Source organism: Carassius auratus, chromosome 10 (assembly GCF_003368295.1).
Source record: "Carassius auratus strain Wakin chromosome 10, ASM336829v1, whole genome shotgun sequence".
Taxonomy (NCBI): domain Eukaryota; kingdom Metazoa; phylum Chordata; class Actinopteri; order Cypriniformes; family Cyprinidae; genus Carassius; species Carassius auratus.
In genome coordinates, this window is record NC_039252.1 from 11,737,810 (window position 1) to 11,759,648 (window position 21,839).

The 21,839-nt window shown below is 37.7% G+C and overlaps 1 protein-coding gene across 1 annotated transcript in view; it reads right to left on the reverse strand.

Moving 5' to 3' along the window:
- Positions 1–355: 355 nt before the first annotated feature.
- Positions 356–21,839, reverse strand: part of gbe1a (glucan (1,4-alpha-), branching enzyme 1a) — a 118,674-nt gene continuing 97,190 nt past the window's right edge. Inside the window, exons 15-16 of the mRNA XM_026273678.1 lie at positions 19,026–19,143; positions 356–780 (exon numbers count right to left, since the gene is read on the reverse strand). Coding sequence (XP_026129463.1) covers positions 718–780; positions 19,026–19,143 — 181 coding nt within the window. The 3' untranslated portion in view covers positions 356–717. The remainder of the gene's footprint in view (positions 781–19,025; positions 19,144–21,839) is intronic.

Below are 21,839 nucleotides of genomic sequence, written 5' to 3' on the forward strand. Positions count from 1 at the left end.
GAATTATTCGTCTTCCCTGGAGAGGACACTAGATTCTCTGCGAGGCCCAGGAGATTCATATTCCCCAGCACATCCAACTGGCCTATGATGTCACCCAGTGCTATAAAACTTTTTAATGGCCCTCTAAATCAGAATCATGGATTGGAGGCATTTAAGGCTAAGTGAAGACAGGATAAGGTTATGGGGTGAAAGAGGGAGAACAGGATGAATAGAGACATGAAGGGAGAGCGAGAGAAATGACCTTGCCGATGTCATAATGCAAGCAATATCCAATCAGAATGCATCTAGCATGAATGTTCATACCAGCACATTAAAAGCTATTTTTGTGCTTTTGTAATGTAAAATTATAATAACCTTCTGTAAATTATCATTTTCCCCTCTTATAACAAATTAGTAGAAAAAAAGCCTTGAACGGAATAAATGAAAAGTAATCATTTACTCATCCTCATGTCATTCCAAACCTGCATGTCTTATTCTGGAGAACACAAAACTGAAAATTTAGCAGACTGCCAATGAAACGTAAGCAGATGGGGACCAGTGACAGCAAACGTTCATTATATGGAGAATAGCAGTTTAAATATTCTGTTAAAACTAAAAATGGGATAACATTGTGAGGCAATAACAGTGTTTGCAAGTGAACATAAGCAAATGTACTGTAAGGTTGCACAGAATTCTGGGATATGATGCAAGAATCAGCTCCATTCATCCACACAGTCCTCAGTGTCTGAAATCAATGTCCTCATTTGCCAGGATCAGAGCAGTTCTGCAAGGAATGTAGATCTAGAAAGAAAGAGAAAAGTACTCATTCACACTAATTCATATTTATATAAAGAAATATCTTAAAAACACCTATCTATCTATCTATTGTATCTTGTTTTGGTTTATTTGTTGATGATAGACTGATGAGAACACCCAAGATGTAGCAACCAGGTATAAATGTGTTCTTCAGATTTGAAGTTTCAATTGTAGGTAAGTCCATGAATAAACTGAACCATGTTTTAAAATGTTAAGGATAGTGGCTGCTCTGATAAACCTGCCATGTACAAAACAATTCACATGGCTTTACACTGACCGAGCTCAGAGAAGGCAAAACAATATTTCTCTTGGGAGAAAAGCTTGAAAGCAAGTTATTGCGCTGTTAAAAGGAGCTCTAATCTGCGGAGGGAAAACAATTCTTTATGTAACCTGGGAACAACTAGCAATATAGTTTATATTAGTGAAATCACTATTCTTTGACCTCACTTCACACAGCAGGACATGAGACTACAGGTCTGGGATCAGTCCAGAGGGACCTTAGAAGTGATTGGGTCCGGGCATCTACGTACCGACAAGAAAGACTTGTTTCTCTCAAAGGAAAAAAGGAAATCAGAGACTATATCTAGTGAAAGTCCTCATGAATAAAACATTGTGTGTAGGGAGAGAAAACAGAGTCATTCTTGTAGGTCAGGTTGTGGTTGATTTCCACAGGGAGCAGACGTGTGCTTTATTAACTGGGCCTGCACTCACCTGCTGGAACTGGACCTGAGCGCCAAGAAGATACTGCCGCGATTACAAATGGAAAATCACTGTTTTAACACTAGAAGCCTCACTATGTTCCTGTGTGTGGCCTTGCATGAATGGTTTATATATTGTGTTTTCAGTGGGATTTATTGTTTAAGAAATAATGAGATTGAACTTGTTGAGCATCATTGACAGCAGCTGTAGTATACAGAATGCTTGGACTTAAGCAGGTGCGTTTACTCTGAAGAGGAAACTGAGGCAGTCTCCTCAAAATATTGGATGAGAAAAAAAAATTGTTGTACAAAAATAAAGAGCCCAAGGAGTTTTCACAGACCCCCTAAAGTGTGGCATGAGTTTACTAGGGGGTAATTGAGAATGAATGGGGGAAAGTCAAATGAGGGGAGGTAATGCCCGCATTGCGATATGATTAGATATGTGTGGTCATGAACAGCTGTTATTGGTTCATGCGATAAATTCCACTTCTTGTGTTTGTGCCAAGCGGCATCCTCCTGCTCTCTCGTGATGCCCATACAGAAGTGACTTAAAGGGATAGTTCACCCAAAAATCATAATTATGTCATGTCATGAAGCATCGAAAATACATTTTGGTTCAAAAATAGCAAAAACTATGACTTCTATTCAGCATTGTCTTCTCTTCCGTGTCTGTTGTGAGAGAGTTCAAATCAAAGCAGTTTGTCATATCCGGTTCGCGAATGAATCATTCGATGTAACCGGATCTTTTTGAACCAGTTCACCAAATCGAACTGAATCGTTTTAAACGGTTCGTGTTTCCAATATGCATTAATCTACAAATGACTTGAGTCTTTTTAAATTTGGCTGACACTCCTTCTGAGTTAAAACAAACCAATATCCCTGAGTTATTCATTTACTCAAACAGTACACTGACTGAACTGCTGTGAAGAGAGAACTGAAAATGAACACAGAGCCAAGCCAGATAATGACTCGTTCATGAATCAAGAACCGGCTGAATCGGTTTTCAAAAACACCAGTAGTTCTTTCGGACAGTTCGATTCAATAAATCGGTTGAAGAAAACGGTTCACCAGTTCTTTTGGGCTCAACATAATGGCGTCAATTCCGATGATTGCAAGCCTTCGGTTTATCTGGGCTCATAACATTAGCACAGAATCAGTTCAGAATCAATCACCAAAAGAATTAGTTCGGTTCAGACGCTCTATGTGTCAGTCTGCTTCATGCTGAATCACACATGCACAGTATCATCAGCTCATTGGTTCTCGAATCGGACGGGTCTGACAGAAACAGTTCTTCACTCGTGAATGTGTCAGTCTGTTGTTCGTTATCTGGCTTGGCTCAGTGTTCATCTTCAGTTCTCTCTTCACAGCAGTTCAGTCAGTGTAAAGGAATTACTCCGGGATATTGATTTGTTTTAACTCAGAGGGAGTGTCAGTTACATTAAAATAGTTAACAGTTTAAATCATTTGTGGATTAATGCGTATTGGAGACGCGAACTGTTTAAAACGATTCAGTTCGATTTGGTGAACTGTTTCAAAAAGATCCGGTTACATCGAATGATTCATTCGCAAACCAGATATGACAAACTAATTTGTTTTGAACTCTCTCACAACAGACACGGAAGAGAAGACAATGCTGAATAAAATCATATTTTTTGCTATTTTTGGACCAAAATGTATTTTCAATGCTTCAAAAAATTCTAACTGACCCTCTGATGTCACATGGACTACTTTGATGATGTTTTTCTTATCTTTCTGGACATGGACAGTATACCATACACACAGTTTCAATGGAGGGACTGAGAGCTCTCAGACTAAATCTAAAATATCTTAAATATTATCTTAAATATCTGAAGATAAATGGAGGTCTTACTGGTTTGGAACGACATGAGGGTGAGTTATTAATAACATAAATATGATTTTTGGGTGAACTATCCATTTAAACTGTAATTCGTCAACTTGCCGCTAGAGGCTGACTGCAAAAGGGAGTCAATCCCATAGACTATGTTAAAATGCCCAAATATACAGCAGAAAAAAATATGTTTACAGCTTGGTGCAAATGTTTTTTTTTTTTGGTCTATATAGCTAATTTTGTCCTTCATGACAACTGTGAGGGGGTGATTACTTATCTGTTTACATTATATTAAGCCTTAAAGTTCTGCATAATTAAGGGCGTGGTCACTTGAGTGACAGGTGGATTGCCACTGCTGTCACCACCAAGATGGCGATGGCCGGCTCCGCCTACTTTTGGCCTCAAAAACGCTCTTCGTAAACCTATGGTTGATGTCACGGACACTTAGTCCATGTTTTTATACTGTCTATGGTTTGTGTGCATTCTGTGTTCGCGAATCAGTCTGAATAAACAATATAATAGTTTTAATATGAAGACTAATTAAAGTAAAGCATACTAAAGTAAAGCCTTCTACACACTGCACAATTTTAGCCATCCTGTAAGATCAATGCTGATCACAGTGTGCGACATGGACCTAATCAACTTGGTAACGACGTTCATGTAGACTGAACGATAATGACCTATTGACCCGTATGCTATGACGCATGTTATTATATAAGAATGAAACATCATCAGCATGTGCTAGTGGTAAAAAAGTGGGTCGTAGCAGCAAACACTGTGTGATGATCAAGCTGTATTTCTGACTCTGTCAGAAAACTATGGTAGGCGATCTTTGATTGCATGACTGTGACAACGGCTACCTTTGAACCTCTTTCACTGTCTGACATAGGACCAATGATTAGAAACCATGATCACAGAAATTGCCACAATTGTTTCCCAGTATCAGTCTTTTGTCAGAGACAGACAGTCTCAGGCTAAGGTAAACAACTCACTTCTAAATATCCACTTTTTTACATCAAAATAAGACTTCAAATACTGAACTTTGAAAGAACCAGACTAAAAATACTTCAGTCTGTGTGCATTGAATTTATTTTATTAACATACGATCACCATGATCCGATCAATCAGATCGGATCATCAGTCAATCAGAACACTGCGCATTTACACTTGGCAACATCAGCTTATTTTTTTCTATCTGGATAACCATTTGGATCTGTCTTTTCTGTGAAATATAGAAAATAAGTCTACAGACCTGTAGTCTTGGATCCAGATAGAGAAATCAGCTGATGTTGGCAAGTGTAGACGCGCTGTGTTCTGATTGACTGATGATCTGCTTAATCGACTCATGGTGATCTGTATGTGGACAACATCCTGATGCAGGTTGCATGTTAACGGCAAGTAAAACACAGCCATAGAACCAATCAAGTTGTTGAGGATTATTAGGAGGTCATGATTGTCAAGGGCTTGGGGGGCAATTTGGCCATGGGATTTTTAATGACCACAGAGAGTAAGGACCTCAGTGTAACATCTCATTCAAAAGATGATGCTTTTTGGCTGTCAGTGTCCCCCATCTCTATACTGGGGCATTAGGACCCAGACAGACTACAAAGTGAGCTCCCCCTGCTGGCTTCACTAACACCAGGGGGTCTCCCATCCATGTACTGAGCAGGTTCAACCCTTAGCTTCATTGGAAAAAAACAGTCTTGGTCTGAATGGTGATATGGCTGAGGCTATATAATTAACTAAAATTCAACCATTCATAATATCTATAATAATAAAATTATTAAAAATAAATAATTGTAATTTTATTAATAATTAATTGATAAAAGTTAACTTCCACAAAATGCATGTTATTATTGGTCAGGGTTATTTAACCCAACACCACACAGTTTGATTTAATATGAAACTTGGGGCCCTGTGGCATCTTTACATCCATCAAGATCTAAGACCCTTGCTTTAGAATAACTTTCTTTAATATCCATGATTAACATTACTACTGTACATTATCAGTATCTGTGCTGATTCAAATAGTTACGTAATGTTTTGAAAAATGAAGGAAGTTCTTCACTGACCCCCTGCATCACCATTATGGAGCCCCAGGGGAAACCTTGGATTTATATTATAAGCCTGCTGCAATGGATTATATTGAGATGCATCTAGTCTCATGCCTCTCTGTCTTCTGAGATTTACATCAGATTTCATTATGAAACAGACACAGCAGTAACTATTGATTCATGAGTCACTGAAGTTAATCTCAGAGCTCAGCCCTGAATACGTGCAGTTCTGCACCTGACCACTAGATGTCACTCCTGCAGTCTGGAAACAGGAAATGGGATTTTGAAATTAATGGAGGCTATAGGCAGCTCGAGCTATTCTTCTGGTAAACTGCAAACTGTTATGTATTGAATTTTGACTAAAGTGTTCTCTATAATCTTTCCACAAATAGGTATTAACTTCCAAGCTTATTTTGGGTGTTTTCTTAAAGCCAGTTTACATTATGCTGTATAAAAATACAACTAGTTAAGAAAAAACTTAAATCCCTCTCTAATGTAAAATGTAAAATGATCTAAGAAAGTCTCAGTCTATGTGACTGAGGAGGTGAAAAAAAAGAAGCCAATATTGCTTTCTTTGCATTCAGACTTGATGTTAGCAGAACGCCTACGTCTATACAGACACCTGATTTACCTCAAGAGAAGCACTGAACTGAAACTCACCCTTAAGAAACCTTAAGACATGGGAGAAGAGAAGAAAAATAGATAAAATCTCACTTTCTGTCCAAAGTCACATACAGACAGACGCTGAATGAATGTTTTTGTCAGAGCTCCGTCTGAGTTACACCGGTATCTTTGCTCAATTAAATTGCCTGCTGCGATTAGCTGGATCTCTTAAAAGGCACTCTGAGCCAAAACGGTATTAACAGGCTCATTGATTCCTGGCATAACCATCTTTCAGTCAACTCATCAGCACCGGTAATCACGCAACTCTGGCCATTACAAACTACATGGCTGCCAGTGACCCCTGACCAGCTGGCTAATCCATCACTGACATTTAAAGCAAAAACACTTCAGGTACAACAGTCCTGGAGAAAGCAGGGCAGGAAAGGGGACATAATGTGATTATCACTCTAGAACATTTTGTAAGTTTAGATGAATAGTGACATGACACACAGCTAAGTGGTAATCCATACTCAGATTTCATGTTCTGCATTAAACCCATCCAAAGTGCACACACACAGCAGTGAACACACACCCAGAGCAGGGGGCAGCCATTTATGCTGCGGTGCCCAGGGAACAGTCAGTGGTTTGGTGCCTTGCCCAAGGGCACCTCAGTCATGGTACCAAAGGTGGAGAGAGCACTGTACATTCACTCACCCCACCTTCAATTCCTGCCAGCCCAAGACTCGAACTCACAACCTTTGTATTACGAGTCCAAATCTCTAACCATTAGGCCACAACTTTGCTTTAAAGATGTCTTAAAGGCTCAATTCTGTCAATGCTTACTCACACTGTTTTAATACAAAAAGGATACAGAAGCCCTAGAAGTATCTTTGAGTGAGGAAAAGGTCAAAATTCTAATTTAAGTTAAACTTGAAATCAAGCCTTCTCTGTGCGTTCATAAGAAATGTTATATAGCAATTTCAGAACCAGTTGTTTTGAGTCAGATCTTTTCAATAAATCTGTTGATTCAGTTCACAAAACTGGTGTGCATGACTGATGAACCAATCAGATGGTTTGTTTCGCTGAGTTCAACTCAATGTTAGAATTAATGTTAAATAGGAAATACAAAATAGTGCACATGGGCTACTTTGATGGTGCTTTTGAATCCTTTTTCAAAACTGACTTAACAGAGAATCTTCAGAATGTGTCTCTTTTGTTCTGTAAAAGTCACTCATATGGTTTTGTAATGACATGAGACTGAGTAAAAGATGACAGACTGTCATTGTGGATAATCCCTTTAATATCCCATTTTTATGTTCCTTTCTTCTCCCAAAGTAATTTTAACTTGGGGAAAGAAAAGATTAATTTCTTGATTATTATAACTTGTGTATGAAGGCTGTGATACTACTTTATTTCATGTTAATGTTGAAAAAATGAAAAAAAAGGCAACCCTCCCCCCAAAAAAAACAACAACCTATATCTAAAGCATTTTTAAGAAGTAGATCAATGTATGCTTTATTCAGATCTTGGTTTGTGCCTCAGGCTAGAATGCAAAGCGAGTCAATGTTAACATTGGAAATGTAAAGGTAGTGATGTGATTCATTAAAGGCTGCTGAATCAGGACTCATGCTAATACAGGAAGACAGAGCAGAAACATGATGAGGTTGAGCTCCAGACTGTCTGCTCTGCATCTGCACACACAGGTAAATCACAGCTGCAATAATCTAAGGCTGATTTATACTTCTGCATCAGACCTATGGCGTAGCCTACACATAGACGCACTACCTTACAACATAGCCTGACATGCACCTCTCCAAAATCTAAAATCGCATCACTTCTACGTGGACCGCAAGCACTGTGATTGGTCTGCTAGAACCCTCCCTCCCATACTTGAGTTTTGTGTGTGTTTGTGCATTTTAATATAATAATATGTATTTAATGTAATATACACTTTCTAATATAAAATAAAACAAAGCAAAGAACAAATGTCTTATCATTTATTATACTACATAGCATTATACATCTGTAGTTGTCCGCGACAAATAATGTTGATCTGCTATGATACAAGTCGTGGAGATGGAAAGAATGCCATCTTCTTCTGTTCCATTATTGTCTCCTTTTGTATTTTTAAATAATGATTTAATGGTTTGATATTAATTTGCACGGCTATAATGCTTCTCAGATGAGCCGCTTCTTCTTCGGATTTTGCCGTGGTCTGCGGGTTACACAAGCAACATTCCCATGGACACTGCATGTGTACTGTAGGTCATCATGGACAACAACACAAAAGTATAAATGAAAACTGATGCATAGCCTACGGCATGAAGGCTATGGTGTAGGTCCGACGCAGAAGTAAAAATCAGCCTTTAGGCCTCAGTTTGGAAGCAGGTTAAGGGGTAAATTTGACTGATCATCCAACAATTTGGATTTATCCCCTTTAAAATACTGCTACTGCACATGTAAACACAACCATTGTTCCCTGCTTCTATGCTAAAGCCTGGCTCACACTACAGGAGTTTTAGCCTGATTTAGCCTCGATTTTCTCCTCCCAAGAATCAGATGAAAATCTTGTCCAGAACCTTGATAGGTTCAAATGTTTGGCACAGATTATTTGGTAATGTGAGGCGTTTGTTGAAAAAACTGTGGTGATGTTAGTCGAAAACTAAAGTCTTTCATGATGAATGACTGAGACAGTCTCACTTGCTAAGCTTAACAGCCTGCTGAGGAGCAAAACAGCATACCAGAACCAAAACACAACATGCTGCTGACTAGCTAAGCTAATCTTTCTAGCAGTGATAAAAGAGCGGTACTTAGAGCGAGGAGAATGAGAACAAACGACGAGAAGTGTCAAGTGTTTCATGCATTAGTTTTTGATTGAAGCCACCTCGGTGAGAGTGAGACTGTGCAGATGTAGCAGCAGGAGCTTTGGGCTCAGTAGGGACAGGATGAACTCCCCGACACTTGCTGAAAGTGCACCAGCTGGTTTACTTTGTGACCCACACCGTCTCGACTTCTCACAAATTAGTGCTCTATACTAGTTTGTGCTTAATAGTAATTGCAGGTAGACCTATGAGCTGTGGATGTTTTAATGTGTTTCTTTAAGTTTCAGTGTCAATCCATGTTTAAAAGATATTATGCTCTCATTTTGCCATTCACATATCATTTTAAAGGATTAGTTCACAAAAAAAATAAAATAATAATTTAGTCAATTACTCACCCTCATGTCTTTCCAAATAAGATCATTTTTCATTCAATTTTGCTACATTTTCGAATGACATCTGAGAGCTTTCTGACCCTCTATTGACAGCAATGTGACTACCACCTTCAATGACAACAAAGGTAGAAAAGACATTGTTTGGAATCAAGTGAGTAGCTAAATATCACTAGATGATGTTATATGCCATTTAGCCTATTCATTACCTGCACTGCATTCAAGCTAGTGTCAGCATTTTATTGTTACTTCTTCTGCTACTCTCTGTGCTCACATAGTAGGTTAATACCACATATTGCATAAACCATTTATATATTCCGTTGCCAAATGGTAACCAAAATGCTCTGTTAAATTCAGATTTATAATCCAGATGTTGTTTGACAAATCTCTATACATAAGTCATTGCTTGTCACTAGGAGCTTGGAAAAGTCGTTAAGGGTCTGAAAGTCGTTATCTAGCAATAAGTTGCATATTTGTTAACACTAATGGGAGGAAGTGCAGCATGCAGAGTGGCCGATAGGTGCCGCCTTCTAAGTTATGAGCCAGTTGTGATGGATTAAGTTGCTTCGGCTGCATTTAGAGGATCCAGTTGCCGTGGAGGTGGTCGGTGCTCTGAGATGCACATTTAGGATAGCGCATAAGTATTGACTGGTCAGCCTGAGAAACGCAAGTTTGTGATCTTGTGTTTAGAAACCATTATGAGACAGTCATTGTCAGATTTATTGGTGATTTTAATGATGATTTTAATCAGAGACTATAATAACCTTTGTGGAGTGGTATTGCCTGTTCATAGATAAAGGAGCTGAGTTGCTTATCTGAGAGGCATTTCAAGGACTGATTTACGTGAACTTGCCAAGAAGGGACTTTGATGACATGGACATTTCACTGGCTACATGTGAATTAATTTCAACTGTGCTATAGTTTGATTCAAGAGGGTTCACATTAACACAGCTATTTAGCTTATTCATTATTCACACTATTTCTCTAGGGCTGCAGGTGGCATAGCTACATTTGTAATTAAATTGCTTTTAACAATAGTGTGATAATGCTATTCATGTTAGCACATCATTTTCAGTCTCTCAATGCTTACATTTAAGGAGACAATGCTTGCCTAGTTCCTGCAAAGCTACTTCATTTTGCTGGGGGGATATTAACTCAAGAATTATTTCTTCCGCTCATGGAGTTATTCAACGTTATTTGTCCGGTATACATCAATTTCTAGTTTTATCCTCACCAGCTGTCTTACCAGAGAACAGCATTCCTGATCATTCTTTAAATATACCATGTCCACCACATGAGATGTTCGTATTCACTAAAGTGACAATCAGCCTGAATGCAGAGGCTGGGAAGTTGATCAGAGAAGACCAATCATTGAGAGTGGGAGTACAAACCGATGGTTTGAGGTGAGCTGATTGAGGAAGTTTAGCAGTTTATCAACCTTCTGAGCATAGTGGCCACTGATGGAGGGACATAGGCTGAATCAACAACCGAATAAGGAAGATCAATGAAGACATAGAGACAGGCTTTCCAAGAAGACCCAGAAGACATTTGCATCCAATGGGAAGATGTGGATAATGTGGCCATGGAACATATTTTGGCCAACATGCGACATGATCTGAAAATGGTGAAATCTTCAGATCTGATAATGGTGAAAGTGCACTCCCTGAATGATCTTAGAACTGTACTTAGTATGTCTTTGTGTTGGGGGGGGGGGGGGGGGGGGGTGGGTGTTAAAACCTCAATGAGGCTTGCCTGAGGAAAGTTCAGAATCTGAAGCCTGCTGCCAAATATAATATAATATAAGGTTTAAATTTAAATTTATAAGTTTAAATATAATATAAGGGATTTGTATAGATTTGCATATCCTGTAACTGAAAGGTATACCAGAACCTTTGCATATGGCAAATACACGGTAAATTTACAAACTGCAGTTTGTAATTTATAAAGATCTGCAAATGATATGTAAAATATTTAGAAGTGATGAATAGTCTACACTTTAGATTAGGGGATGCAGAAAGTGTTATAAATGACTTGTGTGCATATACAAATAATTTAAAACAGGTAACAAAGATCTACAAGTGATATGTAACACAAGAGATGAAAAGTTTACACTTTAGATTAGGGGATGTAGAACGCTTTGTAAATGATTTATTCATGCGTTTACACATCATCTATAACAGGTTTTGAACACTTTGTAGGATATAGACAGCTGTCTTCTCTGACACACATGGAGTCTTTAACTGTGAAGGTTCACTTCATCACTAGATCCCACACACTCCACACAGAACACAAGTCTGTGCTGATGAGTGAAAGGATTTAACACTAGCCACTGGAATCACCTGACTGAGGTATTTATAAATGTTTATCCACTTCAGAACAAATGAGTTACTCTTAAAAATAGTGTTTTGGCATACCTGCATGTTTGTGCTTTTGAACACAGACCAGCTAACAAATTTGCCAATAAATCATATACTGATCATTTACTAATGGTTTGTTCATCATTTGTTCATGATTAACAATTGTTTATTGAGATAATCATACAAAACAATTTTGACATAAATTCTTCAATTATTTATAAGTGCTAAATAATGTTATCAACTAATAACTTATAAACCATCTACTAATGATCAATTTGATTGATTTCATGATTTTAAGATAACTTACAACACATTTGTAAATCATTAGCTTACCACTCATTTATTAACATATAGTCATGTTTTGTAAATGATTCGTTCATCATTAACTAATAACTTATAACTGACTTATAAGTGAATTAATAAAACATTACTAAAATGTTAACTTATTACTTACCAATCATTTATAAATGTATAGTCATGTTTTGTCAATGATTAGTTCATCATTAACTAATAATTTATAAATGACTTATTACAGAACGTTATTATAAAGTGTTACCGTGTCGTAGCAACACCCTAAAAACTGTAGCATCTACTCAGCAATGCATGTTTTGCACAGACACCCCCAAAAACTCTAAGCTAATACCCTAAGCTTAAGTGTAGGTGGTTTGTATCCCAGGCAAGACTCCAAGAGATGTGGACACAGTGCTTGAGGGCTGCAGGTTCAAAGGTCCCTAGACTTCTTTTGATTACAGCAGCACCTTACCCCAAAATGCTCCAGGGTGTACCTGTGTGCAAATATGAACTTGCTCTTCATGCAAAACCAGAACTTCAGAGACTCTTGCAAGATTTTTTTCCCAATTCGTGCTTTTGAATAGAAGAGGAACAAAGCTGTAAAATAACTGCAAAGCATCAGATATTCGCTTCACGTTCGATGCTCGTAACACCCACAGTGAGGGTTTGTGGCTTGCAGTGCCTGTCTTTTAAAAGGTGTGCAATGCTTTTGGGTAGTTAATATATTTAAACACTTTGATCAACATTTTATAAGCATATAAGGCAGACAGAATAAGGAGAGTTGTCTCTCCCCTTGAGTGTCCTGGTCTATCCTCTAAGGATCCTGTTTTTCTCTTTGCCTTTTCCTTGTTCTGCTTACCGCTCGATTTATCTTACCCCAGAGTCAATCTTCCTGTTAATAAAGGCCATTTCCTCATGTGGAATGAGAGGTTACTAAGTCACCGGACCCATAAAACTGCGATGCCCTGTAGAGTGTTCAATAGCAAGGTGTCCTTCCAAGACCTGTCACTCACTCAACCTGGTCACTCGGACCTGATGAATGTGGGTCAGAGGAAAGGTTCTAAATTAGTAAGAAAACTCCCACTGTTCTTCCCGGCCTCCATCCCAGTCTGCTTCCTTATCTGTAAAGTGTGTGAACATGGAAGATTCATATTGCTTTAGACAGAGAGTGAAATGAAAGGGAGCTTTTTGGTTCCTTTGATCACAGAGCTTCACACTTCTGTATCTTTCCTCTGTTCTTTTCTTCAGGAATCGTCAGAAGAGCTGCGTGGCCCATCATGAGCTGCAAGGATCTCATCAAGAAAACATCTAAGGGCTGTAATTATTCAATCCTGATGCTCATTAAGAAACCTTTTATTGCCCGTTCTTCAGAGAGACAAAGACGGAAAGAGCGAGAGAAGAAAAGAAGAACAACTGTAAAGTATGGCCTGTGCTCTTTCAGACCTCCTTTAAAGTGATGAAAAACTGGTACAGAGACTATTTAGCCACAGCTTTCTTCACTTTGGAAACACACAATGCACAAAGACCATTGTGAGTGGAAGGTTAACACAATGGCTGATTCAGCACTGAACGGGTCCTAAAATTGTCAGAAACTACTTTGAAATGAAACAAGCTCACCTGCTATCGAGCCGAAATTGGAGGGGAGCAAAAACCTTTTTCCTGATCCGACAAATTGGAGCTTTTTGCAGCGAGCACTACTGTGTATAAAGTACTTCTTCTTCTACCAAAATGAAAACTACGAGGGATAAAGTGAGTAATTCATGCAGAACGACTGTGGAAGGGGCTGTTCAGGGTAATGGGTGATGCTTCCTACAAGCGGGCCTGATGGAAACCAGCGTGATGTTTATTTATGTCCGAGTGCTGAGGGTACCATGTGAAACCTGCAATATTGAACAAACACCCTAGCTGTCCAGCACAGCTCATCCTTTTAAACTGCGATAGCTGTGAGCAAAGAAGTACAAATTCAGAGTGCAATGTTGGCTTGTTTCTGAGAAAGAGAATAGAATGAGCAAAACAACAAGAGTGAGATAAGTCAGAGAGAGGGGGGAAACGGTGATTGAGGTGATGGGTCCCATTAAAGAGAAATGCAGAGAAAAGACAAACTTTAAACTGACTTTGAAGCAACAGTCCTTTAAATAAAACATGTTGTGAGTCTCCCAAAAATGGAAGCTGCATCCGGCACCTGTGTCTCCTATTAATAATTCATTTTCTGTCACAATCAGACATTCCTCTAAAGCGTGTGTGTGTGGTGTAAACTTGTTTGTATGGTGTTTATGTTTTTATATCAGGTCTTTAAAATGTAAGTATTAGATGAGTGAGAAAAATGCTGCTAGATAGGTTAGCATGGGATAGATAGCTTGCACTTAGTTAAATAATGTGAACTGAAAGAAACGATGAGTTTGGTTCTGCAGTTTAAAGCAACAAAAGAGGAATTAAAAACTGAGAACATATTTAATTTCATTGGTTTAAAAAAATGGCAAGGTTTCTTGGCAACAGAAATTTTTTCACAAGTATAAAGGTCTCTAGAGGATACCGGGGCAACTGTAACACTCAAATTATTTATAAAGCCACCAAATATGATAGACTGATGACATTTATTCTGCACCCACTCTGCTTGTCTGCCTGAAAAAAAAAAAAAAAAAAAAAAACATTTTGATTGTTTCACAAAAAAGTAAAGCATTAAAATAGAACATAGGGTGAATAAATGATGACATAAATAAATACATTCATAAATAAATTGCATTATGGGTTTATATTAAATTGTAGACATATAAAGACAGATTTATACAAAAAGATGTAGGTAGATTTGTAGCATTTTGAGAGCTATGAAGTATTAATCCAGGCTACAGTTGCTCCTGCATTGGATGAACCACGTTTCATCCATTCATCCATCTATACAAGCTTTCAATATCTAATATGGCCAAGAATGTGCGGTTACATTGAAAATGTTTGTTTTGCTTTCCACCTATTCATCCATCTTTTTTATTCATCTATATACCCTTAATAAGCTGCCTAGCCAGCCGACCATGAAAAGGAAGGTGAAGCGGACCGTAAAGGATAAAAATGAGGAAGACGTTGTGAAACTAATAGGCTGAGTTTCCTTTCTATAGCAGAGACAACAAATGATACATTTATCAGTCTATAAATAAGGGGCAGTCAAAGATCAATAGCAATATGAAACAAGGGGGTGTGTTTATGGACCTGCCCAGAGAGAGTGAGAGGGAGAGCTAAACAAAAAGCTTATGTTATGAACAGAAAGTTACCCAGGCTTTTACAGGCTAACTGATTGGAGACGGCTCTTTCAACTGTTCGTTACAGGCCTACCTTATTCCTTGGCTGGAGTGCTCAATCAGAAAACAGCCTGGGGAAATGACTGAATGGGCAGTTACTAGCAGTGGAGTAAAGGGAGAAAAGAGGGAAAGATAGAGACAGATTGAAAACTCTGAAAATAAATCAGGTATGGGGGAACAGTTTGAAGTTCAGCCTAAAACATCCCCAAGGGTTCATCTCCATCTACAGAGCTGTGTTTGGAGTCTCCTGCTGTATCCAGGCTAGCACTGTTCACTCTAAGGACACCATACACATCTTGGGACTAATTGTGAATTCACAGCCTGGAAAAATAACTGACTTTATATTTTACATATATTTAAGAGAATAATTATTTTCCAAAATTTGTTTTCTACATCTAGCCTTTGACCTTTTTTTTAAGCTTCCGTCATTTATAAATGACTTTGTCCCATAAGGGTAAATTCTTTTTTTTAAATCTAAAAAACATAAAAAATCTTTATGAATTTCTTCTTGTGCTGCTATATTTGATTTAGAACTCACATGTGAACATGTCTAAAACCTGAATCAAATGTGGATGCATTTTTACTGCCTGAAAAGCATAACTTTTTGTTTCAAAAGCATTAAAAACAACTTTAAGATTGTGTTTCATCTTGGAATTTCAAATGATTTATCATAGCACAAGTGAAAGTCAACAAGACTTCTTTTTCAGTGTACCCAACACATCCCACATGTAAGTATATGTTGATTTGTGCAATCATCATTGGAACATCACTGCCTGTCAGAGTACTAATGCCAATAGATATTGACATCTTTCCTGACCTCTGGTTCTTGTATGGACAACATCTTTCAAACTGGCATACAATAATGTACCCAAATGCCAGACTTCCACAACAACCTATTCTTCATCACTGCCCTTACCCTCATTACTTCTATCCTCCTTGGTCCACAACAACTCAGATAGCCTTCTCAATGCAGGTGTGTGAACTGTCTTCTTCTTCTTCTTGCTTTATGGTGGATAACAGACTTATAAGTGCATTGCCACCACCTATCTCTCAAATGGGCCATTGATACTTTATCTACAGTCTCAATTAAGAGTGTCAATGGTCAACTTGAGACATAGCTGCTTTAGAGCTTAGTTGGAATACGGTCTAAAAAATATTTTTGGTTTAGATGATTTAACAAGTTTATACAATTCTTCCTCTCCCATAGTAGATAATGAATTGTTCCTCAGGGGATCTATAGCTCATCTGATGCAATTCTGTAACTGATGGCTGCATGGTTACAATTTTATCTCTAATAGTATTGATCTTGGAAGTAATGTAGTTCATAAAGTCATTGCTGCTGTGGCTGTTGGGAAATGTCAGTGCCTGTTGATCATTTTTTTTCTCTCGTTAATTTAGCCACTGTATTGAATAAATACCTGGGGTTATGATTGTTTTCTTCCAAAAGAAAAACTAAATAATCAGATCTATCAGGTTTAATGCTTTTCTGTAGGATAGAGTACTTTCCCACCATGCAATACAATACACCACTAGTTTTGTTTTCCCCCAGTTGTACTCCACTCTCCAAGCTGCTCTCTTTAGGGTACCAATGTGCTTATTATACCACGGTGTCAAACTGTTTTCCCTAACCTTCTTTAAGCGTAAAGGAACAACTAGTCTTCCTACCTACTGTCCCACGACAGTTTTTCGGCATCCCTCCTTCACCCCAACTCCTCACTTCTAATCTATTTATCCCAAATTAGGGATAGGGGGAGTTATTTGGGTTCGGGGCTATGCTCCGGGCCCGGACCCCTCCCCCCAGACAGCACGGCAAATTATGACTACTATTCGCTTTCAGATTAGATGTAAGGGTGAACTCGTGAAACGTCTAGGCTATATTACATCTGAGGATGCTGCAGATGGCGGATCATTTATAGCCGTTTCTCACAGCAGCTGGAATAATTAAATTTATTATTCTGATGGCAGATTGTAATCCAGAAAGGTCCATATGACAATCATCAGTGACGAACGTATATTCACCTGCAATTATCAGTAGTTTACAGGTAATGCTAATACAAACTAAATATACAGAGTCACACAATACTTAATGTTGTTAACCTTCAAACTTTAAGAAAAATGTGGCAGACTTGTTACTGACTTGTTCCGTTCTGGTGAAAATTCTTATTTGGGTCATACTTCCAAGATGTAGAATCTGAGATTCTGAAATACAGTGAATATCTACACTAGTGCATTGACTGACAGCCACACATACACCTCAAAACATTAGATTTTGCCTGAAAGAAGAAAGTCATGTGCATCTAGCATGGTTTGAGGGTGAGTAAATCATGGGTTAATTTATATTATTGGGTGAACTATCCCTTTAACACAGAATTAAGTAAAATTACACAGCACAATCAACTAACAGTGCATAACGAATCTTCACATTACATGAAGAAATGTTGCACTGCATGCAAATAATCTTTACAGTAGAGATAGAAACTGTAAAATTGCACAACACACTTCTAGAACTTCACACTCCATAAAATAACTTTACATTAAATAAAGAACCTTTTACATGGCATTAAGACAAGGAACTGAATCGCTTGATATACAATAACTGTATAAAGAACTCTCCAAACCAACCTTAACACAGCAAAAAGAAGGTTTGCATAACCAAAGAATCTTCACACTGCCTGAAGAGCCTATACACCTCAAACAACAGTTTGGGCTGCTCTGCAAAAAATTACTTAAAAATCTTCAGCTGATTTATGGGAAGGGCAGCAGTGCTCACCTTCAGAGTTCAGACTTCATAGACTATATAAAGTGGATTGTCATAAAATTCAACGAGCTGTAATGAGGCCGAAATGAGATCATGATTTATTCAATCTCTTGCTCTACTTTTAAGCTGTATTTTTCAATAAACGCCATACTCTCTGAAGCTTACTATTGCATAATGAAAAACGCCTGTGCTAACCTCTTTAAAACCACTGCTGTTTTGAGCTAGTTTGGGTAACATGTTTTTATACAGGTAACTGTAGCATTTTACCAGGGTCAGAATCAAGGTTCTGTTTACAGCGCCCCCAATGTGCTTTAATTCAAAGCTTTCGACACAAGAGACCAAAAGAATCCTTTTTTAGCTGCAAGTATATCCCAAACACACATACTTACACAACCTTGAAGTACTACACAGACAATAATCTAAGCTAAAGTGAAATAAGCAAAGATTTCTGTGGCTCATTGCATATTGCAGCACAGCATGGAAAAGATAGATGCTGTACAAACCAAGGTCAATTAATAAAAACAATGTGTAGTTAACAAATCTTTCCACAATACAATGATTCAGGGAAGCAATCAATTCTCAAACGAGTGGATATATGATTTTTCTAATTTCATTTCTACATCTGTTACTTTTGGATAGAGGATAAATGCATTCAAAATGTTGAATTATTTGTCTAGCTGTAAATGTTTGCTTCGTGTTACACACTCATGGACACAATTGTTTGTTCAGTGACACATTTGTTTAAATTTAGTTTTGTGGTTCCACTAGACTAGATAGAAAAGCAATTAATTGAACGTGGGTCTGAGATAACAAATTCCAATGTCAGATCGCCACTCATTATAACAAACTAAATAAAGTCTCCTCCTTGAACAATGGAAATGCTTATTCTGCATTAGATACATGCCTGCTACAAGTAATTTCATAAAGTGGTGAAGAAAAAAAATGGGCGATGGAAAAATATGGTGATGGAAATATAATAATGTGATTTCTATGGATCGACTGCTTTGTTAAAGGGCAAACTTGAGGTCATGGACCAGCCCATAGTGTTGCCCACTATTACAACATCCAATTTTTGTCAACAGTTTAGGAGTGGAAGGTTGTAATAGAAATGAAACTTACCCGAAATGACTGGGCTCGGCCATTGAAAGGCATGGGCTCTGTGAAAAACTCTGTGTCCTGCACAAGCCTCCCGTGACCCCCGTACTGAAGCTCGTCCGAGTTCAATTTGATCTTATATCTGATACAAAACATGATCAAGGAACTGTAAAGAGACTCCAGTCAAACGCTCTTTGGTGTGACATTTATCTCTCTCTTATTCTTTCCCTCTATCTTGTCGGGAGTAGCTCAGGGCCAGATGGTTGGTTGGATAATGATAAACGCATGAGATGTGATGGATGGATGGCTGCGTGTTGAGTAACAGCTCAAGACAAGAGGGAAGCCACCAGACAAATGACACACAAGACATTGATCTCTATCTACATCTCTGAGGTGTTACACATGCACATTTGCAGTCATGAGAGACTTCTAATCGATGATACTTGTTTGAGTGAGAAGTCAAAAGAATAATACAAAAATATATATATATATTAAAAAAAGTCATGAACTTTGAAAAAAAAAGTATATATATTTAAATAAATAAATAATAATAATAATAATAAAAATCCGCACTGATGCATTAAATCCATTTTTTGTTTTTTTTTTTTTTTTTTACAGATTAAGAATATACTTGCATATTCGATTTATGAACATTCACATGAATGCTAAAAAAATGACACCTGAAGCATATTAGTCATGGTGCGTTATGGAGCAGTTTTGATGATAAATACCAGCTTGCGACCCTGCAGTCATGTTTCAATTGAATCATCAGTTTCCCAATGTTTAGAGGATCAAGACCCCTGCTAGTGCCCAAATTTATGTTCACCACATACTGATTCACATCACAGGGAAATGGCAGGCAGATGATTGCCAGTAAGTATATGCTATATGTCACAGGGACATTTATAATTATAATGACTAATCCATCTTCTTTAGTCAAGAGTTTGTGTCTAAGGAACATATCTCACCCTTGCCTTCCTGTGGAGGCCCTCAGGCAATCTTCTACGCCCCCCCGCTAGCAAACGTAATCATTAGCTACAACATAATTTACCCCATCAGAGGCGTGCTAGTGTGTATGTGTGTGTGTTCACAGCCAGACAAGTGAACAGGCTCCGCATGGTGAGGAAAGAAGCCGGGGAGACCTCAGTTACTCTAAACTATGGCATTATGGGAAGAAAAAAAACCTAATTAAAATACTAGGTTTTTCTATAGGTGGATTCTTTATTATTAAACGTTTCAAATGTACCAGTCACACAAAATGCAGTTAAAAGACTGCATCATGAAAATTAAGTAACACTTCAGACTGGTAAGTGCGAAATTTTTTGGTTCGGAAAAATTTCAGCTAAACATGTGATGAAAATGAATGCATACATCTGAACAGAATAATCCTGAAGGACAAAGTGGAAAATATTATTATTAAAAACAATGAATTAGCTTTTCTTACATTAATATTATACATATAATGCTGTATCTAACAATATATATATATATATATATATATATATATATATATATATATATATATATATATATTTTTTTTTTTTTTTTTTTTTTTTTTTTTTTTTTTTCTGCATAATTTCACAATATTTCTGCATATATTTTCATTGCCTGCAAGGGTAATGCATTAAACATATTTTTGCAGCTTTTTGGCTCACAATTAGCATAAAGTCAACTTTTTACGGTCATAAGGTTCCCTGAAGGTCAGTGTCAAAAAAAAAAGAAAGAGAAAAAGAATTTCTCGGTCACTAAATGTTAACAATTAGCATGAATAATCTTATCAGAATCGATACTGTGAAATGTGAGTCATTGAACGGCTTGAGTGTTCCTGTGAAACTGAAAAATAATTTCTGACATTTGACTGCTGCTGAAGAGGTTAAACATCTTTAAACTGTGGAAAATAACTCTTGTTATGTAATAAAGAAAAAATTTTACGACTGGATGGAAATATTCTGTCTAGGGCTGTCAAATCGATTAATCACGATTAATCGCATCCAAAATAAAAGTTTGTGTTTACATATGTATATATATAAATGCACACACAAACACAAACATTTATTTTGGATGTGATTACTCGCGATTAATCGATTTGACAGTACTAATTCTCTCCTTTCACAGACTTACATTACCAATGTTTAGATGAGTGGTTCTCAACTGGTGAGTTTCATTTGATGATGCTTGTAAAAGCAGCCAGCTGCTGTAGGGATTAGAGAAAGTCAAACATGTTTTTTAATTGTGAGCTGGATAAGAAGGGCAGGTGGCAACCTATTCTCATTAAACCAGAAAATCTCTACTTCCAAAAATTATGGAGCTGATCCAGATCCGCCTTCCTGCTTCCCAAGAGGCGTATTCCTTTACTCCTTCATCAAACAAACAAAACCTCACAAAGGAGGGAAAAAAAAAAAACATCAGGTTCAGGAATTGCCAAGCACATCATTTTGGAGAGAGATTATATCCGCCGACTTGCCGTGATAGTTTTAAAATCGGCAATAAAAACGCCACGGCTCTGTGTAAAATTGGGGATTTGAGAGGGATTGGGGTTGAATCTAGTAAACAGACAACAATGGCGTGTGCACAAGCAGAACCGCAACCTTGATTTCCAGAGAATTTCTGCATCTTAGGGGAGGCTGGTGGGAAAGCAATCTCTTCTTTTTAGATTTCAGTCTTGTTTATTGCATGCCGTCATGCATTTCCAAATCCATTCCCATTAAGTCTGTTTTTCCCTTTTTCTTCTTTTCCCCAGGTTGTTTGGAAGGTGGCTGATTTCTCTTAGAGCTACTCCCCACTAGCTCCGAACAGAGCCGAACAGTTTCCACCAGGCTCCTCCACTTTTTACAGAAA